This window comes from Paecilomyces variotii, assembly GCF_004022145.1.
Source record: "Paecilomyces variotii strain CBS 101075 chromosome Unknown C8Q69scaffold_4, whole genome shotgun sequence".
NCBI lineage: Eukaryota > Fungi > Ascomycota > Eurotiomycetes > Eurotiales > Thermoascaceae > Paecilomyces > Paecilomyces variotii.
Window position 1 is genome coordinate 1,190,704 of NW_021167143.1, and position 26,224 is coordinate 1,216,927.

Below are 26,224 nucleotides of genomic sequence, written 5' to 3' on the forward strand. Positions count from 1 at the left end.
GAACCACGCCGAGCTGTATGCCCGATATCATCCTACAACTGAGTCTATCAGCGTATAACCTTTCTTTCCCACTCGCGATATCTAAATACTTCCATTCGCAACGTGCTGATATCTACTATACTATACTTCCTGGTGATCAATTCCATCTTAGCTTCTTCCAATAAAACTACCCGACAGGCGGAGAAATTGCGGGGTTGTTATACTGACGATCCCCGCGACGCGAGTTGAATTTAACCAGTCCAATCGCTTATTCTCCGACTAATGGAGCTAGGATTCTATCGGGGTAACCCCGGAGTGAAACTACCTGTGTGAAAGAGTTGCAACCGTAGCAATAGCTAAAGAATTTGAATTAGCTTTAACGGACAGGATGCGTGGAGTAGCAACGTGCCTTACCAGATCTAGATTGTAGCAAGGAGGGGTAATTAGAAACTGATCGATCGACCTACCTACCTAGTAGTTAATACTCTATCGTCCTTATAATACTCTTAGCCAGGTATTTACTCATTCTTATCCTCTATCCTTTCTTAATTTACCTCATCTCTATAAACCAGATAATCATACTCACCATATAAATACTCAAAGCAACAAACGAGACAGAAACCATGGACCAATCTTTCAAAGACAAAGTCTACGCAATAACCGGCGTTTCAGGAATCGGCCTCGCAGTAGCCCGCCAGCTACATTCTCGCGGCGCTCTCCTCTCCCTCGCAGACATCGATCCCTCAGCTCTATCATCAGCTTTTGCTGAGCTCGGCTCCGACGCTTCCACTATTCTTACCACAGCCGTCGATGTGAGATCCGCCACGCAAGTCAACGACTGGATAGCAGCTACGGTGCAGAAATTCGGTCGTCTCGATGGCGCAGCGAACATGGCGGGCGCAATTGGGAAGTACCACGGGATCAGGGACTTGATTGATCAGGACGATGACGAGTGGGCGTTGATCATGGGCGTGAACCTGACGGGGTTGATGCATTGTCTACGCGCGCAGCTGAAAGCGATTAGAGAAGATGGAAAGGAAGGAGTCGAGGGACGAGGAAGTATTGTGAATGCGGCGAGCATTCAGGGTGTGAGGGGCTTTGCGCAGCATGCAGCGTATAGTGCGAGTAAACATGGGGTGGTGGGCTTGACGAGATCGGTTGCAAAGGAGGTCGCGCCGGCTATTAGAGTGAATGCAGTTGCGCCGTAAGTGTTTCTCTTTTTTTCTTTTTATTGTTATTCTGCTGCTCTGGTGCGTGCGGGGTGCTACTTCATAATAGTTCTGCGTGCTAATAATGAAATAATGTATTCTTCTAGAGGATCGATTCAAACACCGCTGCTCGACAAGGCTTTTGTCATTCAAGGTGGAGAATCAGTGTCGCCAACGACCATTCCACGAAACGGCACGGCCGATGAAGTCGCTCAGACGGTATTGTTCTTGCTGAGCGATGCGTCCTCCTTCACGACCGGGGCTATCTACACCGTTGACGGCGGGTGGCATTGCTAGAGTGGAAATAAGACACGCCAGCCATGGAAGCCACTCGTTTTTTTCACCCTTTTCGGCACGGATACTGGCGAGGATCCCTTGAAACTCCATTTCCACCAATTCATCGTCTGAAAGGTTATTTGCATGGTAGGATGTGACTATCTCCTTTGCTTCCACTTCTCGACATTTTGAGATTAACTAGCGGGGTGACTCAGGGCAGGAGTAGACCTGCAATATAACCGGGAGTCTCTAGCTCCAAGAAATCTTTATTACTAAGAGCACAGTAACTAGTAGCTCCAGGCAGCGGTGATAGAGCCAATATAGAAGCATGTCATGTATGTACATACATCGCAGTAATCTGCGCTCGTTGCCTTGTATGTGCTAGTTCTGCAAGTAAACTCGGTGAAGCTGTCGCTGCTGTATTGACAAATGTTTGGCCTATAGCCCCAGCGATGAAGACGAGACTGGACACAATAATAGACCACCGCCGTCCAACAGTATCAACTAAGTAAGCAGTAGGGAAAAGTGCCGCCATAAGTCCAAAGGAAACTGCTGCAATGACAGCGCCCTCTAACGAATTTGACGTCAAACCTATATATATTGCCTAGACCACCAGATCAAGCTCCTGTTTGGCGACCCAGTTTCCATGTAAACCGTGCCTGAGCCTAAGCGGAAGGTTCACGATAGCAACAGCCTTCTCAAAATTGTTCGTGTCGAGTATATGAAGTTCGGACGCCATAGTTTCGTAGTTATTGACTAGCATCACCACATAGCCGTCTCCCTCAGGGGCACTATCGGATCTTGGAATGAAAATGGGCTCTTGGAAAAGCCTTTTAGACCCTGCGAAGTAGGACACCATCTGACCACTCTTCACATTGAGTTTCGCGATTCCATTGTAAGGAGGGAAGCCGCCACCCATTTGTGGACTAATGGCCGCGAAGTCGGTCAATTTAGCGTCCATGGTTAGAACGAAACAATATGTGTAATCCTTAGTCGCCCAGCGATCATCAATGCGAGGAAATTCACAATCGACATTCGCAATTACTTCGGATGTGATATCGAGGTTGTCGGACCTAGGGTCGATCGTGAAGCGGACCATGGGATCACGAATGTCCATAGGATTCGGCGCATTACCTTCAGCGTCAGGCCACCACCAGAACACATTTTGTCTGGAACATGGCAGATCAAAAATCAAATTTCCAGACTCATCCTCGTATGCATTGGCTGTATGTCCTGGGAATGAATTGGGAGCGCGAAACCACTGATTTTATTAGATGTGCACAACGGGATATACATAGGCCTCAAGACTTCTTACCTTCACGTCTGTCCCTTTTGCTCCCCGACGCGGAAGGACACCAATGTAAAAAGGGATGGTCGGGTCCCACTGCCAGTGATCTCCTCCGTTCTTCATCCGTTCAACGTCACAGGTATGAGGAATAAGAGGGAACAAGACCTTTTTTATAAGAAGTCAGTCGGGTCTTTTTTTCGGAAATAGATGGTGGCATATACCCAATTCTCTGTCACGGCGAAGTCATGGATCATGGCAACTACCGGAGCCACCATCCAGACAGTCTCATTAAATTGACCATCCGGACTCACAGACATATAGCATACGTCCGGGGTTCCGTCACCTTTTGCTTCGTAACCGAAGCAAACGAGTTCATTTGTAGTTGGATCGATCTTTGGGTGAGCAGTGAACGTCGTGCACGGTAGTTGCCCATTGAAATCGTACAATCCCTCTGTCTCCAACGTTTTTGGGTCCATAGAATATGGTGGAGCATCTTCCTTGATCGCGAGGAGTTTACCGTTGAAATAAAAGATATTGGTGTTGGCAGTTGTACGCACAGTGAACGCTACGGCATCAGTGTACTTGTTGCGGTATTTTCCTAAAAGTTTGGACATGTTAAGACTGATAACGGTCTTCAGATCAGCTGCAATCGATGACTCCTACCTCCTAAGGCCTTTCCAGCCTCCCTTTCCCGTAGGAACTTCTCGGTACGGACATATCGTTGTTTGAAATGGATGGAGCCATCTTCAAAACGAAATGCACTGACGTTTCCATCTCCATTGAACCACTAGGCCGGATTTGTGAATAATTGTCTCTTTTTTAAGAAAGTAGGGTTCCGAGGATTGACTTACTGGATCGTTGGAAAAGCGCGATGGAAACTGGGGATCTGGCATAACTCTGTAGAACGTCCCATTGATTTCCTTCGGGATCTGACCGATAACTTCCAAGTTTCGGACCTCTCCTTCGTAGCGACATGGCTTCATGAAACCAGAAAGCTGAGGGACTTCCTCGAAGGCTTTAGGACCACGAGTTAACATGTGTCCGGCCATAATAATGATCGTAGATTCTCTTTGAATGAAACGAACTATCTTTCTTCTTGGAAGTGAATGTTGGATGCATACTTTCTATCTTATTGGGGGTAGAGCCTTCTTTTATACCCAGACAATCGATCCGCTTTTCAAAGGTATCGTCAATGTGTCCCTTTCGGCGTTACCGAACAATGCTGCCGTGATTCTATAAAAGACGAAAGAAGCTCTAGACCCATCCTAGGTATTGGCCACTAGACAGACCGTATATCTCACATGGTCAAGCAAACATTGCCGAAGTACGATCCGTAAATATAGAGTATGTCTATTGGCGCAATTGAGTAACTAGATGTGGGCAGTTGATGTCTCGGTAGTGGAATCGGTTCGCAAGCATCCAGTCACGTCCACTACAAATTCCGCCAGTAGGGTGGGTATGCTTCAGGTCGCTTCAAGTTGCTGAGCTGTAGGCCCGTAGATACACGGCTTGCTCGAGGCACCAGCCTCTTAATAAGCGGAATCTCGGAAGGAGCGGCTTAGTTAACTTCCGGGAAGAATGTTCAAATCAATTGACCTACTCGTCTGGTCTACATCGTTTTGCTATTGTTTCAGAACCATTGAACATGCGGTGCTGCATTGCTGGGGCGCTGACGACCCTGGTACTCGCTGGACAGGCGATAGCCGAATATCCTGCCTCTTGGGATGTCATCTTCACGCCAGCTACACCACCCCCAGTCAATTACACCTTTGGTCAGCAAACTAAGATTCTTAATCAAAATACAACCTTTCCGCCGGCTGCGTTACCATTACCATGTGACATTGTTTATGATCGTGACGCGTCCATCACTCTGCGCGACCGCACCGTCATTTACACGGATGTGTTCCGGCCTGTTTCTGATGGACAATATCCAGCTCTTATCGCTTTGAGTGCATATGGAAAGACGGTGCCAACCCTCCCGCAGGTTGATGCACCGGCAGACTGGTTTTCGGGCATTGCAAAGAATGAAAGCGCCGATGCTGCTGCCTTTGTCTGCTGTGGCTACGTTGTCGTGAGTCCGGATAACCGACGGGCTGGTAAATCTGAGGAAAATATCCATTACTGGGGTAGAGTCGATGCCGAGGATGGATATGATGTAATTGAATGGACCGCCTAGCAGCCCTGGAGTAGTGGTAAGACGGCCATGCATAGAGCATCGTGGCTCGCTACGTCTCAGTGATTCGTCGCTGCTCTGCAACCGCCACACCTCATGGCCGTTGTGCCCTGGAGGACAAGAGCGCCGAGCTCGAAAAGGTCAGAGTTCCAGCGTATGTAATCGCTGATGGATTAAGCGTCCACCACAGTCTCGGCGCGGTAGAGGGTTTCCGGCGTATCAATTCTAATGATAAGTGGCTGCGTATCGACGATACGCAAGAATGGTATGACATGTATGCTCCGCCGAATGAACGCGACGTCCTCCGATTCCTCGACCACTATCTAAAGGGTGTCAACAACGGCTGGCAGCAGGCGTCTCGCGTGAGAGCTGCAGTTGTTCCCGGAAAGTTTGTTCATAAATAAAAATAAAACAGTAGAACTGTGACGACGGGTTAGCTCACCCACTGTATAGAAGGACATGGAAAGAGCATACAGAATGATACTATACACCATGGCAGCGGAATTAGACTCTCTCTGCCACTTCCCGCATTGTGCTTGCCTTTATCGTCGCTGTCCGCGTCAAATGTTAGGGTCTCTATCTTCGAAGATAATAGAAACTGCAATCGGGGGAGGAGGGGCGCCAGGGGCGCAAAAACAGGATCACGTACCTAGAGTCGTCTCCATCTTCAGAAGGATCGGTGGAAGTATTAGAGCTAGACTTAGCAACCGGCCAGCCGTCCTCGTACGCGAGGTAGTTCCATCCCAAGTGAGCATCCTGAATACGCATTAGCGTGCTGTGCAATCAAAGAATTTTCAGTCTACTTACCTTGTGAGCCAGTCCGATGGATTTATTTACTGTTGTCCAGAGTATTTAGTCAACGCCTGTCCCCTTGCGACCATAGAGTCGAAAAGACTTACAGTAATGATAATATAGGATATCTTGATCCGTGCCTATTGCCGTCAAGACACCCAACCCACCTGGCGCATACACATCGCCGTGGTTGGAACCGTATACAATGGTTCCACCGTTCTCAGTGAGTTTCCTGCCGTCCTTATCGACGTATGGTCCTGTGATATTGGTGGCGCGTCCCACACGGATCGAATATCTGGAGAAGTTTCAGCGTCTGTAGGCGAAGCAAGAGTTACTAAAGGATTGTCAATGACATACTCGTCTCCTCCTGGCGGGAGGACGCGGCCCTCCGGGAAATGGCAGCACTTCCCGTGGCTGAACCAGAGATAGTAATAGGGTGCTCGATAACTCATGAAAGAACCTTCGACCGGACGGATCCCCTGTGGATCATAGTCGACGGGATATTGCTTCAACATAACATTGTCTCTCCCATCCAGAGTCACATACGCGACATTCCTCGCATCCGGTGATTTCGGGTTTTCAACGGATAATAGGTCGTCCGTCAGAGCGACCTGCCAAATATTGGTCCAGTAACTACCCCAAGTGAACCAGAACTTTCCGTCTGCTGGATCCTGCATGACGGCCGGGTCGATCGCATTCGAAACGGTATACGGAAACACGTCGTAATTGAGGCCAGACGAACCGGTGGATACCACAGCACCATGGTCTTCCCACGGACCATCGTCTATATTCGTCGTCGTTGCGACCCCAATGGCACTTTGGCGAGTACCACCCTTCGTAAGAGCATAATAACAATAAAAGGTACCGTTCTTTTCGATCACGCTGGGAGCCCACGGGCGCTTTCGTGCCCCTTTCTTGATGATGCTGGGTTCCTTTAACACCTTGCCCCGACTCTCCCAGGGTCCGCTGAGGCTGGTTGCCCTAAAGTAGGGCACTCCAATTCCACCATGAAAGGCATAGTAGGCATTGTCATACACTATGATATTAGGATCATGAGCTTCTAGGTTGCCCTGGATCGGGAGAGGGTATTCATCAGTATCTGGGAACGTCCCAATGTACTGGACCGGTGATTCCGCTCTGGCAGAGTGAAAGGTGAAGATCAGGCCCAAGGCCAAGAACGCGAACAAAACCATGGGGTAAAGTCGATATCCAGTGAACACGAGGGTGAGGACACGCTTAAATACAACGGAGCTCGTTAACGATGTATGATCGATAAGGTGGGCTTTAGACGGACGCAACCGTAGCCACTCGGAACTCCCAAACTTTAACAGAGTGTCAGATATCGCACAGCAATCAATATATCGCAGCAATTGAGATCAGAGTCGCTCTAAAATTAAGACCTACGCGCAGTGGAAACATGCGATTCTCAAAAGTCAAAGATAATTCGCTGTCTCGAGCGCAGCATCTCTCACGATATGATGCAGAGATAATCAATCGCTCTGCGTTGCACCTACCCGGCGCATACGAGCAGCTGTAAGACTGCTTGGCACGGTTAGATCAAGGGACAGACAAGCAAGATGATGTTCTGATCTCATACCGGTTCATTCACTGGGACTTACGACTCCTCAGCCTTTTGCCAAGCGATGAAATCAAGAAGACAGTGGGGCTTCAAGATCTCGCGCACCACTAACTCCTGAGTCTGGGAAATCCTGTTGTGTATTATGGAGTTAATCTGTGGCTTGGTCTAGACCTCAGGACGCGAGACGGCAAGCAGACGGCTGGATAAAACGAGAAGATATTGGCACGAGGATGGCACACAAGAAATGAGGGTAGACGATATCGTGTTACAACGATAGATAATTAATACAAAAGAGCGACCGTGGCGGATGAATTGCTTGCAAGAAGGGAGCGTTGTTGGCGGTAGATATTCCTCAGCCCGCAATCAGGACGGGGGCCGCCTTGACCATCGCCCCGGATGTCACTCATAGCCCCTCGTTCGCTCCAGTCAACAACGTGCTTTCTAGAACCAATGCATTTATTATTTTCCCAGCCCGAAGGATTTCCAAGAGCAAGGCCAGTTTCAAGATGCGCGTTGGCTACTCCGTATTCACTCTAGTTACACGGCTGAGGCCCCGCTGGAAAAGCTTAGCCCATGCTACGCCCGTGCGTACGGCCACTCAGGCTTTAAAGATAAGTCGGTGATCAGGGACTTCGGGTGAAGATCGCCGCATTGTTGACGCTAGTCTGGACTATGAATAGCTGGAAGCCCGAAGAATAATAATCCCCCATGCACAGCCTACGGCCCTACGTGATAATTTGTTCATGCGGATAATCCATGATCGCCGCCAGCCGTCGGCTCTATGCTACGCTGCGGGATACGAGCTCCAGTCTTTCTGACGAATGCCAGGCGTGATGATCGCCACAAATTGCGTGAGACACAGTGAAGATTGAAATTCATGCACAAATCTCTCATATGTCGCTTCCGTCGTGTTGGGTCGCCCTTCAAAACACTACCCCGGGAAAATAAACCCTGTTAAAAAAAATCCCCGAAACAGAGAATAGAACAACCAAACTCCAAAAACACTGTTAAATCGCTCTTAGTTTTACAGAATTGGATTTTCCGGATACGCGAACGCAGCCATGTCTTCCCAGTTGAACGCGTCGAGAAAGGCATCGAAATCGCCCGGGGGCTAGCGTCAAAAGTTTAGTTTCTATTCTTAGTCCAGGCACCAAAGTAAGCACTTACAGTGAAAGAAAAGTCCATCGACTGCGGCAATATGCCGTCAAAATTAGTACCGCACGGGTCGGAACTAGAGCCAGGGGTGAGTTCATGGGTCTTTGTTATAGTTAGCACCGGGTCCAGTAAACACGAAAATGCTCGGGATGCTGACCTGATTCGATTTATCGTGACGGGTATCGGTGTGTCGAGAGAGGAGATTACATGCAAAGGTGGCTATGCGGTCGACTGCCTGCTTCTTGTACAGCTCGGTTTCATTCGGCCATAACTTGGATTTCACAAGTGCGCGGATCATGTTGGTGAAGAAAAAGTATTTTGCGCCCTTGACGACGACACGCGCCTTGCTCTCCAAGGCATCCAGCGTCTTATCGACAAGGCCAAGAAGTGAACCGGTGATTGCAGGTACTATCTGACGAGCTAATACGGAGGCTGCAAAAGCGGGTTAGCAAATCGTATGCGGCTTTAGAGGAGCCGCGGCTATTCAGAGAACTTACTGTATCCCGAGTTTGTGGTGTATAAATGATGGCATACAGACAGACAAGCTTGCGGGATGGAATCCGTAAGGTGACATAATGATAGTTGAGTGGACGTCTCGTACAGGAGCTGTTGTCTCGATAGCATGGTCATTGCTACCTCCAACCGAGTGCGAGACGAAGGTACGAACATGGGCTCCCTGTGAGCGTCGATTGCAAACGGGGTATGAATGGCCAGAAGGAACTGGCATAACTTAGTTTCAAGCAGAGCTGTCCAAAGCATGGTCTTCTGGACCATTTTTTGATCCATCGGGTCCGGAATCGACCAGCTGGGTATAGATGACAAGACACGGGTGAATTCGCAGTCGATCCTTTGGATGTCTTCATAGCTACATGTAATTCTTGGACCGTTCATCAAGGCACATGCCTTGAGTCGGAGCGGCAGGGACTGGCTCAAGAAGGCATGGAATGAAGTATCTGTTGGCTCTGTAAGGGGTCTTTCCGGTGGCAGCTCAGTGCTGTCTGCGCTCAGCTCCTCATCGTTTATGTTTGCTGCAGGACACGTATCGTAGTCTGAGGCCTGCAATGTTGGAGGCATCCCGCGATCAATCGAAACTTGTAGATCCAGCTCTAGGATGGTCGACCAGATCCTCCTTCGCATTTCCTTGTTGAACACGGTAATCCCAGTCCACTGATCGGGGTCACGGTGATAGCCAGCCAACATCGCCATTTTCACCAGGCTTCCAGTGGTCAGCCACGCTCGGCTGCGCTTGATGCCTTGGTTGTTCTTGGCTATGAGGAGAAGGCAGTGGATACGAAGAATAACGACATCCGGCCGTTTCACATGCACAGTCTCGAGCCAATTGTCAGCCTGTACGATATAGTCGATGGCAGTATATCGTTTGGTGTTAGCTGCGCCAACCTCTGACAGCCGATCCGGATCCGCCAAGTTCCAAGCACAGGCTAGCACCAGCATAAGCTGGACCAGGAAAGGCGCGGAGATTAAACTCGGGTTTGATCTCTTCTCCCAGAAGTCATCGATCTCGCGTCGGAAGGATGGCATGTGCAGGATGCGGTGCGTGGACTCGATATACGTGCAGTATACATCTACCAACTCCTCAACGACGTCTCGAGAAGGCAGCATGGCTACCAGCGTTGGTACATCGGGCATGAGCAACGGTTGATTCAGCTTCTTCTTGTGGTGACCTCTCTTCAGGGTCTCTATATCCTGTCGCAACCGAACCAGGTTTGGGTTAGCGGCCTTTATCCCCTCGACAAAATTTCTCAATTCGGAGAACTGTTATCATCTGTTAGCATGTTAACTATTCGCAATTGGGAGGACGTAACTAACCTGGACCATGAGATTTGCAAAGATCCCACCGCCGTTAAAGCGCGTCCGAGTCTCTTTTCCTCGCGCCATTACTCTGTTCTCCATGTTCAATGGCTGAGAAGCGGACATAACTCCGAGCATCCCAGTACCATCAGCGGAGTTCGCCGTAGGACGAGATGCTGTCGTCGACCGTGGGAGCTCTGCAGCGTCATCTTTCTGCTGTCGAGGAGCAGGCGGGATGGTCTGTCCGAGAACAGTTTCGAGGAAGCCATCTCGTTTCTCCTTACAAGATCTCTTTTCTGGCAACCCAGACTGCCGTGGAGCGGTGCCTATCTCCGAGTCTGGGGACGATGTAAGTCGCTGCGCCGCGACATACGACGAGTGGGACGCATCAGCGCCCGTGCTCCCTCGTTCTTGGAAACCAGACGAAGGAATTATTGTGTTTGGCTGCTGCCACAGAAACCCGTCTTCGTAGGTGCATTTAATAGGTGTTTTGCTTTTCTTGCACCGGCCACACGTCGGATATTCCCGATCGCATTTGAGCTTCCTGCTCCGACACTGGGTGCACGCCATGGTCCGTCGGCGCCTCTTCCTCGGACGAGGCTCAGCTTCTGGTCTCTCATTCAGCCTGAACATGTTCTCCTGTGATGTCGACATGCTGTCTGGATTTTCCAAACATCCAAATTGTCTTCCTTGTCGAGCTGCTGGCTGTTCCCCCCGTGGTCTTTGTGTCGGATCCCGATAAACCGTGTCGGGCGACGTCCGGCTCACGCCGCGTGCTCGGACACGGTTGCCGCTTTCAGTTAGCGCCTTTGCATCTCCAGCTCATTCACGCTGGCATCGTTCAAATTGAAACAGTATATCCAGATCAAACCGAGTTTCACGCAGGAACATGAGAGTATCCTACTCTGCTCTGCATATAAAGGAGTTTATATGAGCCATCAGCGTTAGATGCCGACGCGTAATTGAGGCTTAGTCACTAGCCACGGCTGAAATAAGTCAACAGCAAATTTAAAGATTAGAGCCAAACCAAAGGATAAGATAATTCTCTGACAGAGAGAATATCAGCCTAGCCCTCCATCCGATCAAGTAATTGCTAGCCTCTCATTTTCTCACGACAGATCAATGTTAATTAATTAGGTATGCTCTAGGCAGCGATCCAGTAGAGATCTGGAGAGGCTCCTATCGCGCAGAGATATAGGCAGCCGCATTTCCACCGCAGATCTCGTCTTGCCACTTAGATATCTGGAGCGGATGTCGGTATATTTAACTACGCACGAAGCGGCGTTAATCATAGGGCGTTTCTATCGGACTAATGCATAATCTCGGGGATAGACACCTTCGGGGTCGGCGATATCCAGCACAAGCTCGGCCTAATCCTCAGATTTCTTACGTTTCAGCAGGCAGTAGAATATAAGAAAGTGTAGAAGTGTAGAAACTGGCCAAACTTCATGTCTACATCCTCAACAAAAGAAGAGTCCACTCTTGAAGTCCGTATGCGATGTTCAAATCGCTCCTCGCGTTCGCCGGCCGTGCTGACGACGGGTCAGACTATGTATTCCCGACAGTGAACCCGAAGGAAGATGGACCGGATTGCACGAAAGATTGCGCTGACTGCACTGTTCGATACCCATCAAGATTCAAAGTAGAGACCAGTCGTCAGCTATATGGCCACATCAAACCATTCACCACGCATCTTCTGGTGGCTACTGGCAAGGACGACTGGGCGGAGAAAGTCGAGCGGGAGCGAGGAAGTTTGATGGAGGCACTCCACGACAGCTCTGCAACAGATAAATTGGTGTCAGTCGCAACTAATACTTGGCCGTTTTTTCGTGCTTCAAGAATACTGACTGTCTAGCAATAGCGAGTCATGATATCAGCAGCGAATATCCCCGTGGATGGAGATGACAGTAACGCAGAGAAAGGCAGCACTGTTTTGGTTCTACCATCTTTCACTCTTGTCAACTCCGTGACAAGTAATGATATTCCGGAGCTGATCGACCGCTTCGTCGCGCCTAATAGTAAAGAGGGAGGAGACAGCGCAGTTGAAAAGCCCGGACGGCTCGCTTCACGCCCCTGCCCGCATGATTATGTTGTTCTTCTCTGCTCGCACCGAAGACGAGATGCCCGCTGCGGTATCTCTGCGCCGTTAATCAAGAAGGAACTGGAAAGACATCTCCGGCCACTAGGTTTATACCGCGACGCGGACGATGAGCGTCCCGGAGGTGTTGGAATCTACTATGTTTCCCACGTGGGAGGCCACAAATTCGCAGCCAATGTTCTCGTCTACAGAAAACAAGATCAGCAGATGATCTGGCTGGCCAGAATTCGACCGGAGCATTGCGAAGGCATCGTCAAGTACACGATTCTGAAAGGGAAAGTCGTGCATCCAGAATCGCAGCTGCGGGGAGGATTTGACAGGACGCGGGGATTGACGAGTTGGTGATTCCGTGGCGTGTATTTCTTCTGTTCTTGCATCGTGGTGTTCACATATTCTGTTAAGAAGTCTAAGTACAGTGTTATTACTGGGCAGTTTGACAATGCTCAGTGTGCTTAAGCCACACTAGCTACAACATGGATACATTATTGAATTGGTCTTCCAGTTGTCAATGGTTCTTTGCTCCACAGTCCATGGAACTACTCTACTCTGGTAGCTCAAATATCGTATTTCTGCAGATGTATCGCATATTGCCCAATCAATCATTCGACAATTGTAGAAAGTATCATTACGCGGTGGGGTTGGAGACACGCTATGCACGTAATTAAAACCGCGAACGCGGGACAACCCGCGCAGCAACGCGCGACTCCCGCTGATATCACAGGGACCGCATTGTGCTGCAGCCCCCTGGCAGCCACGAATTCTCGTCTTTTTGCATTTTCACAACGACATTTCTACTCTATTGGATAGTCGAGATTCTGATTTTGTGCTATCTACCATACATGCTGAAATTATGGCGAACGCGGACGTGCTACTCCCGGCGAGCAGCGCCGATGTCACGGCGCAGTCCACAGCTTTACGCGCGGAACTGAGGAATGGGAGAGGGCATTTGCAGCTGCAAATGGAGGAAAGAAGGCCGGTCGTGACGATATCAAACAGAACCCAGAAATTGGTATGTTTTGTTCGAGTCTGCCCACGGGGTTGGAAGCTGGGTGATTGTGGATCCCTTGCTGAACCTGGTTACTTGTGACCTAGCTGCGAAGTACAAAGCGTATGCCCGCCTACGGTCAGAAGAATCGTCGACAAATCGAAATGGGAAGGCAGAAAAAGAAGCTTCGAAGAAGAGGAAACATGGCTCTCCTACGGGGCCTGGGAATGCACTCAATGCCACGACGCCACGAAAGGCAGCCAGAGGAGACATGCTCACTCCGCAGAAGTCTCGATTGTTTGACGTTCATCCATCTCAACTGGACCCTTACGATTCGCCTTCCACGTTGCGTAGGCTCTTCAGCCCGAGTACACATCGACAGACGTCGGCGTCGCCCTTACCACTGAAAACCGCAATCGGTCCTACACCGCAGAGAGATGGGAAGGCACTGGGGCTATTCGATCTATTGTCTGCATCAGGTGGTAGCACTGCGACACCATCAGCGAAACGCGTATCAGACGTCACAGCAGCAAACATACAGACTCCGTCAAGAAAAAGGATGGATACCATCAAGGAAGGAGAAGAGGATGATGATGACGAGGATAACTTTCTTTTCAAACGCACGCCAGCCTCAGAAAGCAAGAGATTTCTACTGTCCAACTTCTTTGCCACACCAACGACTATGCGCTACGCTGCGATGGTTGAAGAGGAGGAGGGATTGCAGAACAAGGGTGTTGGTCAGACAGCCCCCAATGACTTAGGATCTGAAGAGCGAACTTCTGAGACGCCGTCTTTCCTGAGACGGTCTACCTCCGGCCGTATGGGCCCACCAGATGCTGCTCCAGGTGCATCGGGATTGAGTCCGGTTGCGGTGCGCAAGCCACCGAGATTATTTGGCAAGAGCCTTAGTGCGTTGGTGCAGGGACTTCGTGACATGGAGGAAGAACAAATGGACGATGACTGGGAAATTCTCAAAGAGATTGAAGCTGAGCAACTCGCGGAAGCAACCGCAAACGATGTTCAAGAGGGTGATAGTCAAGCTCCTGAAACACAACAAACATGGAAGAAGAAGGGCCAGAAACGAACAACGCGACGGGTGATTATGAGGCCTGTTATATCGAAACCGAAACCAGCCCCTGAATGGAAGGCTCCTGGAGACGGTGCAGAGAGTGAAGACGAGAGTGGTGTACCGGGGACGCAGGTTGAGAAGCAGAACGGAGGCCAGGACGAAAGCGCAAATGATGTAGCCTCGGACCCCGATCCAGATTCAGACCCAGACTACGACGGGGATGACAGCAGCGTCAAAAAGACATCGAGCTTTTCAGAAAAGATGAAGGCGGCGTTTTCATCTGTCCTTAACATCAAGAATAATGACAAAAGCGCCGTATCAGCAACCCCCGAGGACGGAAAACCGAAGAAGCCTGCAGCAAGGAAAGTTAATCCTGAAGCACACGCGAACTATAGATCACTAAAGATTCGAAACAAGAATTCGAAAGGGAGAGGAAGATTCGGTCGACGGAGATAGATCCGTTGTGGGAGGTGCATAACAGCATCTGCCTTTTTTTTTTAATGCTTATGACTGACGACAACTTTTGCATACCCGGATCCTTATACAAGCAAATAGAAGTTTTGGAGACCTGTTTTCTACATCTGATGTTCCAGAACATGGTAGATCGTATTTACATTGCTGCACTATACGACACAGTATCCCACCTATGGCGGGAGCTGCTGTGGTGCTACACCCAGCCAGACCATATATATGTACATATGCAGGACTCTTCCTTGCGTCCTCAACGCCAACTAATTATCAAGGGGTATAATGCGTATCGCCATGCTTTCCAACCCATAATTTCCTTCCCCAGAAGCTGTAGGCTGTTGTTTGCCTAGTCGGGCTGATACCGCTCCCGCGCCGACTGTAGTCTCCTGGCCCGGGCAAGCGCTTCACGGGAAGCACTCCGTCGATTTCGAGGAGATTGGGGCTTTGATACTCGTGAAGATTGGGAGCCACTTCTTTGTCTGCCAACAGGAGTCGATGAGGCGCGAGAAGATGCAGTACTGCTGCGTTCTGAACTGGCAGTCGAAGGCCCGGCTTGGCCTATAGTATCCCCATATTGTACATTCCGGTCCCAATCCTGCAGAGAGGTGTAAGGACTTCGTAGCCACGCTTGTAGCTCGTGCAGGAATAATCGAGCATTGTCCCTGCCTATGAATTCCTGGAGTAATTCCTCCGCCTGGCCCGCACTGCCCTTTATATCGACTGTCCGCAGTATTGCAATGATATATTCCAGCAGGAACTCTGCATTGTTTGCCCTGCGCGACGAGAGCCTCTGTTCTCCTGCCCGTCCAACTCTCTGTGTACCACTATCCTCTCCGTCAGGATTTAAGAAACTAAAGACTTGCAATTCCCGCCTGATCCATTTCCGGGCCCGTGAGACAAGTTCTTCGTCTTCGTTAAATAGTTGGGGTGTAAGCTCCCGATATTTAGATAGCCGGTTCGAGCCGACGCGTAGAGAAAAGAGCTGGTGGCGGTATACCTGTCGTCGTCGTATCAACGGGTCATCTGGCTCCGGGGCTCTGGGACGCGGAACGCGCCTTCGCGGACGGGGACCATGGCGTTCGAGAAATCGAGCGAAATCGGGCTGTGACGGCTGCGAAGCAGCAGTTGTTGATGGTGGTTTGAGTTGCTTGGGGAGGCGATAAATCTTTGGACCTGCCGCTGCTTGGAGGTCATACTTCACTGCAGTGATTTCACTTTTGCCTGAAACTCTTCATTAGCCTGTACTTACATTACTGAGCGAAAATAAAACTTAGGAAACAACCTACAAAGAGGACAAGAAGGACGCTGTTCCAGCCAGCTAACAAGACACAGAAAGTCGAAGTTGGCATGCTTGCATGGTATTGTGACTCCGGGCTCAGTGATGGTATCTAGACATATGACGCAGGGATTGGCGGCGCCATTTTCATCCTCATGGGCTACCTCCTGCAGCGTCTTCTTGAGGATTTCCTGTTGCAGATCTCCACCGTCGTCCATGGGATCAGTGTTCCAAATTGCACACGAAAAGACTGCCTGCTCTATGTTCTGGATATCCAGTTGTCTCCGTCATTTGGGAGGCAACTGCCGAAGTCACGTTTTTCGGCGGGAGCTTCGCGGGCGTGGCGCGCCGGGCGGTGTCTCTTCGGAAGTGGGCATTATCGAGGAAGGTGCTTAACTGCCGGCCATATAATAATACTGTCTGCCCAGGAGCAACTCTGTGGACTTCAGCTACAAGTGGCGACTATGGCCGTTGCATAGTGATGTCCAACCCTGCTAAATCAGCAGTCTCTGCTGTGTCCGCAATCAAGCGTCAATCCGCCGCCATGCCGCCGCAGTTCAACGGGCCTTCCAACGGCGATTCTCGTCGCCCGCAGACGTACACGATCACTGGCTTGAAAAGATGGTCAGTCGTGAACAAAGAAATACCCGGTAGGTTTGTTTGTGTGCTGTATTCATGATCTATGTCACTTAGCTAACTGATTTGTGTGCTTGACAGCCGTGTCGCAAATTAGGGCGATCCATGTCTACGACTTCGACAATACATGTGAGTAGCAGTTCCCACCCACGTGCCAATACACGACAATTAATTATATTGCTAGTGTTTCTAAGCCCTTTGCCAAACCCTCAACTGTGGAACGGCCAGACCGTCGGCTTTCTTCAGATATACGAAAGCTTTGCCAATGGAGGATGGTGGCACGACCCGAATTTGCTCGCAGCGACGGGCGAGGGTTCTGAGGTGGAAGAAGCTCGAGGATGGAAGGGGTGGTGGAATGAACATATTGTAGGTTGTTTTTTTCTTTCCGGCCCTGTCCTGAACATTGCGTACTAAGGAGTTGAAAGGTGCAACTGGTCGAACTGAGCATGCAGCAGAAGGATGCTCTCACTGTTCTCCTCACCGGACGCAGCGAGGCTGGTTTTGCAGATATAATCAAACGGATGGTGACGAGCAGAAAGCTTGACTTTGATCTCGTTTGCCTAAAGCCCGAAGTTGGACCCAACAACCAGAGGTTTTTCTCGACGATGAACTTCAAGCAGACGCTGCTCGAGGACCTGGTACTCACGTACAAGCAAGCAGACGAGATTCGGATATATGAGGACCGCGTGAAACAGTAAGTCCACGTTATCATCCCATCATCTGCGAGTCGCTAATACGATATAGCGTGAGAGCCTTCCGAGAATACTTTGAGAAGCTAAACAGGTCTCTTCTGTCAACGCAACCTTCAGCCCCTAGAAAGCCTATTGTCGCTGAAGTCATACAGGTAGCAGAAGGATGCACATTCCTTGCTCCTGTGACCGAGACAGCGGAGGTCCAGCGCATGATTAATGCCCATAACATCTCTTTCAAGGACTCGGGTCTGAATAAAACCAGATCACCTTATGGTCGACTGCAGATAAAGCGAACGGTTTTCTATACCGGATACCTCATCTCCAATGCTGATTCTTCCCGGCTAATCAGTCAGCTACTGCATCCTCTTCTGCCCCCTGGGCTTGCTGATTCCAATGATTTGAAGTACATGGCTAACAACATCCTGATCACACCACGACCAGCACCTAAATCAATCCTCGACAAAGTGGGTGGAATGGGCAAAAAGCTAAGTTGGCAAGTCACTGGTACAGCAGTGTTTGAAAACAAGCTGTGGGCTGCTCGGGTTACCCCCGTCCCTGAGACGGAAAAGTATTATACTGAAAACCCGGTGCCCGTTATTGTGCTAGCAGTGCGTAAAGGTGCTCGTCCTATAGACGCTGGAAAGATTCAGAACTGGCACCCTGTTCCTGCAGAAAAGGCATTTGTCTTCGACACAGTTGTCGGCGAGAAGGTTGTCCTACGCGTGGAGGAAGAAGACCCTGATGAGGGTGAATGGGAAAGCCAGTTCATGAACAAAAGCCACAAGCGGCGTCACCAGCAAGACTATCGTGATGAAGATGTCGTATACCCACCATCCAAAGATAACCAGACCAACAGCTACAACAATCCTTATGAAGCTCTGTCCTATGGCCGTCATCATCATCATCATCACCAACATCAGCGACACGGTCATTTCCATGATGACGGTGCTCGACGTGGTGGAGGACACTTCAGAGGCGGCCGTGGACGCGGTGGGGGAGGACGAGGCAAAGGCTCGAACTCCGGACGCGGTGGTGGCGGTCGAGGCAGAGGTCGCGGCCGCGACGGTGGTGGGCCCCCTCCGGGATATAAGTCCCTTGATGACTATGGTGGTTATGATGGTGGATACGAAGACCGTAATGGCGGTGGAGGCGGAGTGCCTGTCATGAATTATTGATCGATTTCTTGATAGTGGTTCTCTCGTCCGAGTTCCTCTCAGAGGAGTTGCCCCGGTGTGATTCGCAATATGCCTTGATATAGGCTTTGTTATAACGACATTGTACCTCTATATTCCTCGCGATCTATGTTACTTTTACATATCCTCAGCGACGAGTTGTCAGCATCGACTGCATCTGACCTTTGTCAGTTGAGAATGGCGTACGTGAGATGCGGCTTTGGCGTGCTTATGGGAATGGGCCAACAATCGGCGAACTACTGAAATAGTGTTGCTTTAGCACGTTCTCGTGCACCTGTTTAAGTGGTATGAATAGAATTTTATACATTAACCAGTTACGCGTGGCGCCCTCTTGTATTCGAAGTATCACAGTCTCTAGCATTTCGAGACGGAGGCACACGCCACCCTCGATAGGAACGTCCTGATGACGGGAATTCTATGACTCAGTGTATAGGAAGTGCCTAGGCACTTGGAGATCACACATGTGATATATGCGTGGCACTCAAATGCTGGAAGCTTCATGTCTTTCCCTGGCAGGAAGCTTCAAAAGATGCCGTATAAGGTCATCAAAGATTTCAGACGACGCTATTTCTGAAACGTTCCCAGCGTCCTTACACCTCCAAAGAACTATACCGTCTGGACGGACAAGAACAGCTCCTGAAGAATCGATTCCACATAGGCGAAACCAATCCCTGTCCATATCCAAGTCTGCTGTGGGCTCGATAGTCTCGATCTTCACCAGATCGCTGTGGAGTTCCGTCCAGGGCTCCTCTGCCATGGAGATGAGGACGCATTTCTCGGTATCCAGGAGATCCCAGGTTGATATTTGCTTCGCCCCTCGCTTGAGCCATGCGTGAGGCACATGATGGCCTGGAAGAGCGGACGGGAAATACTCCGTTACGACCATGTCGCCCCTTTCCGTAGTCTGGCCGCCGTGGTGACTCTTTGCGCCTTCTCCATATATGTCGAGACTAGGATAGAACCATCCTATCTCTGCGCCGGGGGCATGGAACTCTGTATCGAGGATCTCCTGGGCTTTCTCCACGGCATCACGAAGCTTGTCTCCTCCTGGGTCTGCCTTGTCCAAGAAGGCAGCTACTGATTTTATATTATCCTCTGGCGCAGCATCTGGAAGTATTCCCAGAGCACGATCCATGACTAGACTATGGTTTCGAAGGTTGGTCAGACTGGAGTGAGCGACTCGTAGAGCAATAGGTCGGCGTTCTTCCTCGTAGGAATTCAACAATGCATCGTATTTCCCTTCCTCAGATTTGCTAGTCTTCACGGCCATTGCCAGCTTCCAAGCCAGGTTCTGGACATCCTGCAAACCCGTATTTAGACCTAGAGCACCCCATGGAGGGATCCTATGAGCAGTGTCCCCTGCGAGGAAGACCCTGCCTCCCCTGCTCCTGAACCTCTCTGCCACGATCGAGTTCACGAACCAGTGGCTCACGCTCTTCAGCTCGATTTCCAGCTTCGGAATCTTAAGCGTCCGATGTATCCGCTTGATCATGTCCTCTGTCCCAAATTTCTGCGGATCACTAGGGTTCAGAGCGCAGGCGAACATCCATTCTTCCGTGTTTGGCTCCATGGGGTACGGGCCAACATGGTATAGAAATCCGGTACTGATGCTACCTCCCAGGCTAGGATCGATGAACCATGAAATCAGGACATCGGGATCTGGATGGTATCGACTAATAGGAGCTCTGATATGAGCTGACACCATGTCAACAATATCTCTTTCTCCCTCCATCTTGATCCCCAGTGCCTCAGCAGCCATCTTTCCGCCATCAGCAGCGACAACGTATCGTGCTTCGACACTTTCTTCCTTTCCCTCATCGTCTCCGCCATCAATTTGATTCCTCCCATACCGCACCCGCAACTTCACTGCGTCATTACCCTCTTCAATTCCCACGACTGTCGCCCCATTGATAATTCCTTCGGGATTCAGTTCCTTCGCACGCTTATGCAGAATAGGCTCTAGTCGTATCTGCGGCAAGATGGTATAATCGCACGGACTAGCTCGTTTATACTCCTCGGCATATCTGCCACCACCACATTCATTTCGCTTGAAGATCTGACGTCCATCGGGTCCCAAACTCGTGTACCACGCTGTACTACGGAAGGAGTCCGCCGGTGCTCGAATACGCTTGACGTCCTCCTCGATGCCTAGAGACCGGAAGAATTCGACACTGCGCTGATTCAGACCGACTGCCTTGGGATGGATCGACGTGGAGTAGTACCGCTCAAACAGTACGTGTGGGATATCTCGGGAGGAGAGGGAGATGGAGGTCGCGAGGCCGACAGGTCCGCCGCCGATGATGGCTACTGGATATACTGTTTGTGACATGGTCTTTCCTTATTCCGTAGAACAAGACAGGACTATATAGTAGAGTATCTTTGTCTAGGCATTTTCTTCCTCACCACCATACTATTTAACAATAACGGCTGAGCTGCACTAGCATAAAAAGAAAGTAATATCGGCCCGATTCACGCGCAGACAGACCTCCTAGTTTCATAGGCTCCGCTCTTTTTTGCCGGGCATCATCTTTCTCGTCGCAGCTACAGGTAGCTCAGGATCGTTAGAGTCCATTGGTTGCATCCCCTGTCTTGTGCCGAATCTAGTGTCTTACCTGATTGATAAAACGGAGCGGTTTAATGCAAGTTCCCCCCGTCTTCCCGAAATCTATGGGCGAGCAGCACCAATCATCTTCTTTTGGAGGTGGTGGAGGGGAAATAATAGCACTCATCCAAGAGGAGATTTGATATAGGGTAGATTAGGTAGCTTATGATACAGGATGGTATCTAGTGAGTGTTTGTGTCGAATCCTATAGCCTATAAGACTGAAGCAACGATATGGTTGGAATACACCTCATAGCTAGCTAGTAGCTAGGTTGCTTGGCTTAATTACTTGCTTGCTTGCTCATTACTTGCATATTTACTTGTATACTTGCTTGACCGTAGATCTAGGGGGGGGGGGGGGGGGGGGGGGGGGGGGTTAACCACCTATTTATCTCTTATAGCGTCAAAAGAATCTAGACCCTAGTGATCAGGTAAGATCACCCGCGCACTTATTTTTAAGCCGATAGCCTGTGTACGTAAAGTTTTCTAAAATTGGAGACTTATGATGGTGGATTGTTGCATTACTGCATCTTCAAAAATATACAGAACGCATATTGCCCTCCGCCATTACCGATGTCATCACACGATTATTATCTCCATCACAGTCACGCTGTCTTTAATTACATACTTTCAATCTGTAGAGAATAACTGTCTTGCCTACTTAATTCTTGGTAATCCTCTCCATGTAACTAAAAATGGTAGTTAGAACATAACTACCTAGTTAAACCGCACCACCCCGTACGATAGTACCACCATACATAGTGGCGTTCTCGGACCAAGGGCCTACCAGACTTCAGCATTAAATTTCACTGCAATAAAATATAACTCTAGACTACAGTTTGTTTTTGTTACACGGTATTATTTAAAAAAATCATAAAGCTTTAGCTGCGAAGAACCATGGAACGCGCATTATTGACTGTGGCCGTGTGGAGGATGTGGGGGGTGGGGCCCCTTCTCCGCAATCTTGAATGGGGATCGAACTCATGATAGAACAAGTTCAACAAGTAAATAATAATAAGTTAATGAATTATGCAGCGACGGGAGTTATCAATCAAAAGTCAGGATCACGACAGGTAAGTTACGAGACGGCAGGATTACTGTGTTTCTCAGAAAGTATAAGGTGATAGTTCCATATGCTAGAATATGGATCATAAACATCTAAGTCAATCATGATTAGATTAATTAATCATGCGTCTTCCTTTTCTTGACTTCCTGCTTATCAGCAAGGATAAAGTGATGCTCGAGAAGCCAGAATCCTTCCCTGTCCTGCCCGTCGATTTTTCGAGTAATGGGCGTAGTCTTGTGCACCTTGGCCATTTCTAGATCCTCACACCAGACTATATCCTTGGTGAGACTGCTTTTCGCACCGAAGACGGGATCGAGGACGAGACGCGGTGATTCGCGGTTATAGAGGGCTGTATTAAGCTTCTCGAACGAGGGGTGGGAGATGAGGAAGTGCTGTTTGTGGTGAAAGAGGAATTGTTAGTGTTTCGTTCTGATTTTGCGGTTGAGAATGAACCAAGAAAAGGGGAATGGCGTACCACATGCGCAGGCCTGTAAGCCTGTCTATTTAATAGATCGAGCACCTTACCCACCGGTCCATCATATGGGACTGGGTAATCTACTGGTTTGACACCATTAATGTAGAACCTTCCTTGTTCATCTGAGTAGAACCGCCCTCTGCAGTCTGGTCCATCCTTTTCTGGGTCCTGCATATCGTAGTGGCCGTTCCCGTTCGTTTCCCAAATATCCAGCAATGCTCCCTGGATGGCGTTACCTCTGAGGTCTTTTACTGTTCCGCGAATGAGCATCGACTCTCCGGCTCCAGTGGACGAGATCGAATCGCCATTCTCGAAGAAGTGCGAGTCGTTGTGGAATGGTCCTAGGACGGAAGACTCGGTTGTCCCGGGAGCTTGTCGGGAGTTGATGGTGTCCACGAGGGCGGATATACCGAGCACGTCGGATAGGAGAATCATCTCCTGTCGATCTGGCGAGCACGCTTGGCCGACCTGTGAATAAAGCTATTAGCTTGAATTCTATCCAGACGATACAACGAAATAGAAAATCATAATAAATCTCCCAATCGTACGCAGAAAAAAAAATATAAACAAACACTAACCTCCGTCAAGAACTGCCACGAGGCTTCCCACTCATCTCTCTGCAAGTCGACTTCCCGGGCGAAATCATGCGCATGTTGGATCAGTTTTGAAAAAATGAATTTGATACGCTCGTTACTGATGTTGGAGCTGATCTTGATCACATGCTGTGTGAGATTGTCCGCCGTGAGATCCTCCAGCTTTGCACCGTTGGTCTCCGTGCTGTTTATAGAGGACGGCGCTCCCTCCGCTGATGGCATTTTCTCTGATTGCTTCTTCTATATTCTGGTTCAACTGAAGCTGGAGAGACTCTTCGAAGAATCAATTGGCGATCTGGTTCGCTTTACTTGCGTATAAAAGTATTCTGGGGGAAGCTAACTATAGCAAGGTCTCTCAGGAGGGGTCGGGTGAAGCGTATAACACCAAAAAGTAGCAACACAAAAAACAACCGTAAGCTTTTCAGACGAGCAGCTGCTCCCTCCTTTAACATTGGAAAAACACCTCATACCATCGCGTCAGCCAAGGACAATATAGTTGGACTAACAGTTAGTCAAATCAAGGGCCTGCATGATACTACCACATGCTATCCACAAGAGCAACGCCTAGTGAGAAGCAACGATCTTCCTCAAGGCTAATTCGACGAAAAATTGACGGAGGTACGACAACAGGTGGGGAGAATTGGAGTGTAGGAGAATCGACTCTGACTCTGAGAGAGCTGATACGCAGCCCCACATGCATCTCCCGTGGAGAGCTTCGGGAAGGGAAAGACGGCAATCTCTCTTCTGGATCGACCGAAAGTCTCATGTAATTGCCCAATAGATGGAAAGATATTACAGGTCAGCAGTACATACTACAGAGGGAGAAAAGGCCAAAGAGAGAAGACGGGCTAGAGCCCGCTGCGGGATAGCCTACTGGTGCTCGCTCATACGCCTCTTCGCCGATGCATATTGCTGGAAATAGACAGCCAGTCGGCGTGTATTGAGTATAGGGCCTCTATTACTCTAGAGACACATTCTAACGGCCAATTCCTACTGCTACATGCTGCTGACGGAGTAAATGAGATGGAGAGATTGCATTATTCGAATAATTTCGACTGATATGTTTCGGATCTATATTACATACCGTGGATAACTGTCACAAGGACAGTATCCGCCATTGAGTTTCATCATATTCCATTATAGCACCATACAACGTGTGTAGGTCCCGAATGGAGGTTACAAGGAGGTAGGAAACGACATGGACGAATCGGCCAATGGAACTGTTCTCATTCGCGGGACGTGATTAAAGTCATCTAAGCGGCGATGAAGTTGCGGACGTCTGTTTGAATAACATTATTAGCCATCTACTGGATGGAAGAGCGGCACAGGCTGGAACTTACTCTCGAGCCAGCGGACATATTCCTTCTGTTCCTTGACCTGGATATAGTCAGGAATGACGTTGGCGAGCTCAGCGTTGATGCCTCTTTCCTCGAGGTATCGCTCAATGTAGCTCTGCAGGTCCTCATCGAGGTTCTCGAAAGGAGGACCGGCATACAGGCTCTGTCTAGCCCAGTCCTTCTCGGCGGTCTGGGCATGGGCCAGGTCGGACTTGTTGAAGTAGGAGACCTCCTCGACTTGGAAAACACCATCCTGAGCAATAGTCTGGATCAACAGAGCACCGGATCCGGGCTTCTCAACAGTCACGTTGACACGGGCAGGGAAGCTGGGCTCCAGGTCACGGTCCAGGTCGTCATCCAGCTCGCGGTCGGCGGGAGCCACGCGGTCCTCAGTGTGCGAAGGGACGTTACCAGAAGGACGGCTCTGGTTGACTGGCTGGTGCTGGTAATCCAGCTCATCGGAGAGAGCGGCATCGTCGAAGTCCTCCTGCTCACTCAGGTTCTGAAGGTCCGCAACGGTGAAAGTGACACGGATACTAAACAGAGTGGTCAGGTTCCAAGCTTCTTTCGAGCTGCTGGTCCCAAACAAACTTACTCTTCGTTACCGAACTTTCTCGTCAAAATCACCTCCTGCTCTCCGGGAACATCCTTGACCTATCGAGCTGTTAGTATATCGGCGGTTCTCAGCATAGGACGCCACTACGTCATACCTCCCAAGGGCCGTTCTCAAGCAGATATTTGACGTTCTGGACGGAGGCATCAAGGTCTTCGAGGCCAGAGGCCTTCTCGTGCTGCAGCTCCTCCTCGAACTTGGCGACGAGCTCGACATCACCTGGAATGGCAAAAGCAAACGATCAGCAAGGAACTCAAATTTTTCTCTTTCGCAGCTAGTCGCAAATTTTCAATGGCACATGGAAATATGCAAATTGTCTGTAGAAGTGTTCTTACCTTCGCCAGCAGGCTCTCTGAGTATCCTGGCCGTGGAGAAGGCCGGGTAGGAAGGTCTAGCAAGCTGCTTCCATGACGACTGGAGAAAGCTCGGCTTCTGGATCGTAGACAGCGGTCGGACGGCTGATCTGGAGGAGAGAGCAACGGATCGAGAGAAAGTGCGAGGCACAGAGCGGGAGAATGCGCGAAGAGACAACATTTTGAACAGCAACACTGAGCTTGGGGCTGTGTAGATAGAGAAACGACGATGCTGTTGGTGTTTGTAGAGAGATGAGCGAAGTTTGGACGGAGGCAAGCGTATGATGTTACCGTTCCGAGAGTTCGAGAAATGCCAAGACTTCGGGTCCCAGCTCAAGAAGACTTTAGTCCGACGGGGCAAACAGAGCTCTACGAAGGAGTCTAGACTAAGATTAACTAGCAGTATTGTTATTTTATTCCCCTAGTAAAGCTACGAAATTTTCTTGGGATTGAAATATATTATTGACATTTCATTGATAAGGCAAACATCCCATCTGTATAGCCGTAATT

At 49.6% G+C, this 26,224-nt stretch overlaps 12 protein-coding genes across 12 annotated transcripts; 5 read left to right on the forward strand and 7 right to left on the reverse strand.

Annotated features, from left to right (window-relative positions):
- The first annotated feature begins 349 nt into the window (after positions 1-349).
- On the forward strand, positions 350-1,317 carry C8Q69DRAFT_464641 (hypothetical protein). The gene has a single exon (XM_028630436.1). It carries the CDS (start codon positions 603-605, stop codon positions 1,185-1,187), a length of 585 nt encoding a protein of 194 aa, XP_028485910.1. The 5' UTR covers positions 350-602; the 3' UTR covers positions 1,188-1,317.
- Positions 1,318-1,820: 503 nt separating this feature from the next.
- On the reverse strand, positions 1,821-4,253 carry C8Q69DRAFT_238113 (carotenoid oxygenase). Its single transcript, XM_028626458.1, has 5 exons — positions 3,603-4,253; positions 3,415-3,538; positions 2,973-3,349; positions 2,779-2,916; positions 1,821-2,724 (listed from the first exon to the last, which is right to left on the reverse strand). The coding sequence occupies exons 1-5, from the start codon at positions 3,798-3,800 to the stop codon at positions 2,068-2,070; spliced, it is 1,494 nt and encodes a 497-aa protein (XP_028485911.1). The 5' UTR covers positions 3,801-4,253; the 3' UTR covers positions 1,821-2,067.
- Positions 4,254-4,396: 143 nt separating this feature from the next.
- C8Q69DRAFT_506472 (Alpha/Beta hydrolase protein) lies at positions 4,397-5,328 on the forward strand (the record flags this gene model as incomplete). Its single annotated transcript, XM_028632805.1, has 2 exons — positions 4,397-4,906; positions 4,963-5,328. 2 exons carry the CDS (start codon positions 4,397-4,399, stop codon positions 5,326-5,328), a joined length of 876 nt encoding a protein of 291 aa, XP_028485912.1.
- Positions 5,329-5,500: 172 nt separating this feature from the next.
- C8Q69DRAFT_444008 (glycosyl hydrolase) lies at positions 5,501-6,909 on the reverse strand (the record flags this gene model as incomplete). The annotated part of the gene is made up of 5 exons (XM_028628967.1): positions 5,501-5,504; positions 5,574-5,680; positions 5,732-5,760; positions 5,824-6,011; positions 6,074-6,909. The coding sequence occupies 5 exons, from the start codon at positions 6,907-6,909 to the stop codon at positions 5,501-5,503; spliced, it is 1,164 nt and encodes a 387-aa protein (XP_028485913.1).
- A 1,247-nt stretch (positions 6,910-8,156) lies between these two features.
- Positions 8,157-11,152, reverse strand: C8Q69DRAFT_238218 (putative C6 transcription factor). Its single transcript, XM_028626460.1, has 5 exons — positions 10,278-11,152; positions 8,948-10,223; positions 8,608-8,882; positions 8,463-8,552; positions 8,157-8,406 (listed from the first exon to the last, which is right to left on the reverse strand). The coding sequence occupies exons 1-5, from the start codon at positions 10,911-10,913 to the stop codon at positions 8,320-8,322; spliced, it is 2,364 nt and encodes a 787-aa protein (XP_028485914.1). The 5' UTR covers positions 10,914-11,152; the 3' UTR covers positions 8,157-8,319.
- A 502-nt stretch (positions 11,153-11,654) lies between these two features.
- On the forward strand, positions 11,655-12,908 carry C8Q69DRAFT_238232 (sucrase/ferredoxin domain protein). The gene is made up of 2 exons (XM_028626461.1): positions 11,655-12,054; positions 12,121-12,908. Exons 1-2 carry the CDS (start codon positions 11,758-11,760, stop codon positions 12,700-12,702), a joined length of 879 nt encoding a protein of 292 aa, XP_028485915.1. The 5' UTR covers positions 11,655-11,757; the 3' UTR covers positions 12,703-12,908.
- Positions 12,909-13,064: 156 nt separating this feature from the next.
- C8Q69DRAFT_464657 (DNA replication regulator sld2) lies at positions 13,065-14,978 on the forward strand. Its single transcript, XM_028630437.1, has 3 exons — positions 13,065-13,249; positions 13,288-13,366; positions 13,450-14,978. Exons 1-3 carry the CDS (start codon positions 13,208-13,210, stop codon positions 14,865-14,867), a joined length of 1,539 nt encoding a protein of 512 aa, XP_028485916.1. The 5' UTR covers positions 13,065-13,207; the 3' UTR covers positions 14,868-14,978.
- Positions 14,979-15,225: 247 nt separating this feature from the next.
- C8Q69DRAFT_444012 (RING finger domain protein) lies at positions 15,226-16,373 on the reverse strand (the record flags this gene model as incomplete). The annotated part of the gene is made up of 2 exons (XM_028628968.1): positions 15,226-16,100; positions 16,166-16,373. The coding sequence occupies 2 exons, from the start codon at positions 16,371-16,373 to the stop codon at positions 15,226-15,228; spliced, it is 1,083 nt and encodes a 360-aa protein (XP_028485917.1).
- A 151-nt stretch (positions 16,374-16,524) lies between these two features.
- On the forward strand, positions 16,525-19,010 carry C8Q69DRAFT_238261 (hypothetical protein). The gene is made up of 5 exons (XM_028626462.1): positions 16,525-16,805; positions 16,873-16,920; positions 16,976-17,157; positions 17,217-17,485; positions 17,536-19,010. Exons 1-5 carry the CDS (start codon positions 16,637-16,639, stop codon positions 18,656-18,658), a joined length of 1,791 nt encoding a protein of 596 aa, XP_028485918.1. The 5' UTR covers positions 16,525-16,636; the 3' UTR covers positions 18,659-19,010.
- Positions 18,985-21,095, reverse strand: C8Q69DRAFT_464660 (2,4-dichlorophenol 6-monooxygenase). The gene has a single exon (XM_028630438.1). The coding sequence runs from the start codon at positions 21,003-21,005 to the stop codon at positions 19,158-19,160; it is 1,848 nt and encodes a 615-aa protein (XP_028485919.1). The 5' UTR covers positions 21,006-21,095; the 3' UTR covers positions 18,985-19,157.
- A 1,335-nt stretch (positions 21,096-22,430) lies between these two features.
- Positions 22,431-23,789, reverse strand: C8Q69DRAFT_238322 (Intradiol ring-cleavage dioxygenase). Its single transcript, XM_028626463.1, has 3 exons — positions 23,397-23,789; positions 22,819-23,286; positions 22,431-22,735 (listed from the first exon to the last, which is right to left on the reverse strand). The coding sequence occupies exons 1-3, from the start codon at positions 23,631-23,633 to the stop codon at positions 22,460-22,462; spliced, it is 981 nt and encodes a 326-aa protein (XP_028485920.1). The 5' UTR covers positions 23,634-23,789; the 3' UTR covers positions 22,431-22,459.
- A 501-nt stretch (positions 23,790-24,290) lies between these two features.
- On the reverse strand, positions 24,291-26,062 carry C8Q69DRAFT_464664 (regulatory protein SUAPRGA1). The gene is made up of 5 exons (XM_028630439.1): positions 25,697-26,062; positions 25,459-25,580; positions 25,344-25,402; positions 24,752-25,284; positions 24,291-24,690 (listed from the first exon to the last, which is right to left on the reverse strand). Exons 1-5 carry the CDS (start codon positions 25,893-25,895, stop codon positions 24,665-24,667), a joined length of 939 nt encoding a protein of 312 aa, XP_028485921.1. The 5' UTR covers positions 25,896-26,062; the 3' UTR covers positions 24,291-24,664.
- Positions 26,063-26,224: the final 162 nt, after the last annotated feature.

What these genes read in the sequence shown, in the direction of transcription:
- C8Q69DRAFT_464641 (XM_028630436.1), top strand. Translation starts at nt 603, where the DNA reads ATGGACCAATCTTTCAAAGACAAAGTCTACGCAATAACCGGCGTTTCA.
- C8Q69DRAFT_464657 (XM_028630437.1), top strand. Translation starts at nt 13,208, where the DNA reads ATGGCGAACGCGGACGTGCTACTCCCGGCGAGCAGCGCCGAT. An exon ending in TCCCGGCGAGCAGCGCCGAT is followed by an intron (nt 13,250 to 13,287) that starts GTCACGGCGCAG and finishes CGCGGAACTGAG; the next exon opens with GAATGGGAGAGGGCATTTGC. An exon ending in CAAACAGAACCCAGAAATTG is followed by an intron (nt 13,367 to 13,449) that starts GTATGTTTTGTT and finishes CTTGTGACCTAG; the next exon opens with CTGCGAAGTACAAAGCGTAT.
- C8Q69DRAFT_464664 (XM_028630439.1), bottom strand. Translation starts at nt 25,895, where the DNA reads ATGTTGTCTCTTCGCGCATTCTCCCGCTCTGTGCCTCGCACTTTCTCT. An exon ending in TTGAGAACGGCCCTTGGGAG is followed by an intron (nt 25,403 to 25,458) that starts GTATGACGTAGT and finishes ACAGCTCGATAG; the next exon opens with GTCAAGGATGTTCCCGGAGA. An exon ending in AGAAAGTTCGGTAACGAAGA is followed by an intron (nt 25,285 to 25,343) that starts GTAAGTTTGTTT and finishes CACTCTGTTTAG; the next exon opens with TATCCGTGTCACTTTCACCG.
- C8Q69DRAFT_238232 (XM_028626461.1), top strand. Translation starts at nt 11,758, where the DNA reads ATGTTCAAATCGCTCCTCGCGTTCGCCGGCCGTGCTGACGACGGGTCA. An exon ending in GCTCTGCAACAGATAAATTG is followed by an intron (nt 12,055 to 12,120) that starts GTGTCAGTCGCA and finishes GTCTAGCAATAG; the next exon opens with CGAGTCATGATATCAGCAGC.
- C8Q69DRAFT_238218 (XM_028626460.1), bottom strand. Translation starts at nt 10,913, where the DNA reads ATGTCGACATCACAGGAGAACATGTTCAGGCTGAATGAGAGACCAGAA. An exon ending in TTGCAAATCTCATGGTCCAG is followed by an intron (nt 10,224 to 10,277) that starts GTTAGTTACGTC and finishes AGATGATAACAG; the next exon opens with TTCTCCGAATTGAGAAATTT. An exon ending in GTCACGATAAATCGAATCAG is followed by an intron (nt 8,553 to 8,607) that starts GTCAGCATCCCG and finishes ACTATAACAAAG; the next exon opens with ACCCATGAACTCACCCCTGG.
- C8Q69DRAFT_464660 (XM_028630438.1), bottom strand. Translation starts at nt 21,005, where the DNA reads ATGTCACAAACAGTATATCCAGTAGCCATCATCGGCGGCGGACCTGTC.
- C8Q69DRAFT_238261 (XM_028626462.1), top strand. Translation starts at nt 16,637, where the DNA reads ATGTCCAACCCTGCTAAATCAGCAGTCTCTGCTGTGTCCGCAATCAAG. An exon ending in CGTGAACAAAGAAATACCCG is followed by an intron (nt 16,806 to 16,872) that starts GTAGGTTTGTTT and finishes TGTGCTTGACAG; the next exon opens with CCGTGTCGCAAATTAGGGCG. An exon ending in GGTGGTGGAATGAACATATT is followed by an intron (nt 17,158 to 17,216) that starts GTAGGTTGTTTT and finishes AGGAGTTGAAAG; the next exon opens with GTGCAACTGGTCGAACTGAG.
- C8Q69DRAFT_238113 (XM_028626458.1), bottom strand. Translation starts at nt 3,800, where the DNA reads ATGGCCGGACACATGTTAACTCGTGGTCCTAAAGCCTTCGAGGAAGTC. An exon ending in TCGCCGTGACAGAGAATTGG is followed by an intron (nt 2,917 to 2,972) that starts GTATATGCCACC and finishes CTTATAAAAAAG; the next exon opens with GTCTTGTTCCCTCTTATTCC. An exon ending in CAAAAGGGACAGACGTGAAG is followed by an intron (nt 2,725 to 2,778) that starts GTAAGAAGTCTT and finishes TAATAAAATCAG; the next exon opens with TGGTTTCGCGCTCCCAATTC.
- C8Q69DRAFT_238322 (XM_028626463.1), bottom strand. Translation starts at nt 23,633, where the DNA reads ATGCCATCAGCGGAGGGAGCGCCGTCCTCTATAAACAGCACGGAGACC. An exon ending in CGTGGCAGTTCTTGACGGAG is followed by an intron (nt 23,287 to 23,396) that starts GTTAGTGTTTGT and finishes CTTTATTCACAG; the next exon opens with GTCGGCCAAGCGTGCTCGCC. An exon ending in CTTACAGGCCTGCGCATGTG is followed by an intron (nt 22,736 to 22,818) that starts GTACGCCATTCC and finishes CACCACAAACAG; the next exon opens with CACTTCCTCATCTCCCACCC.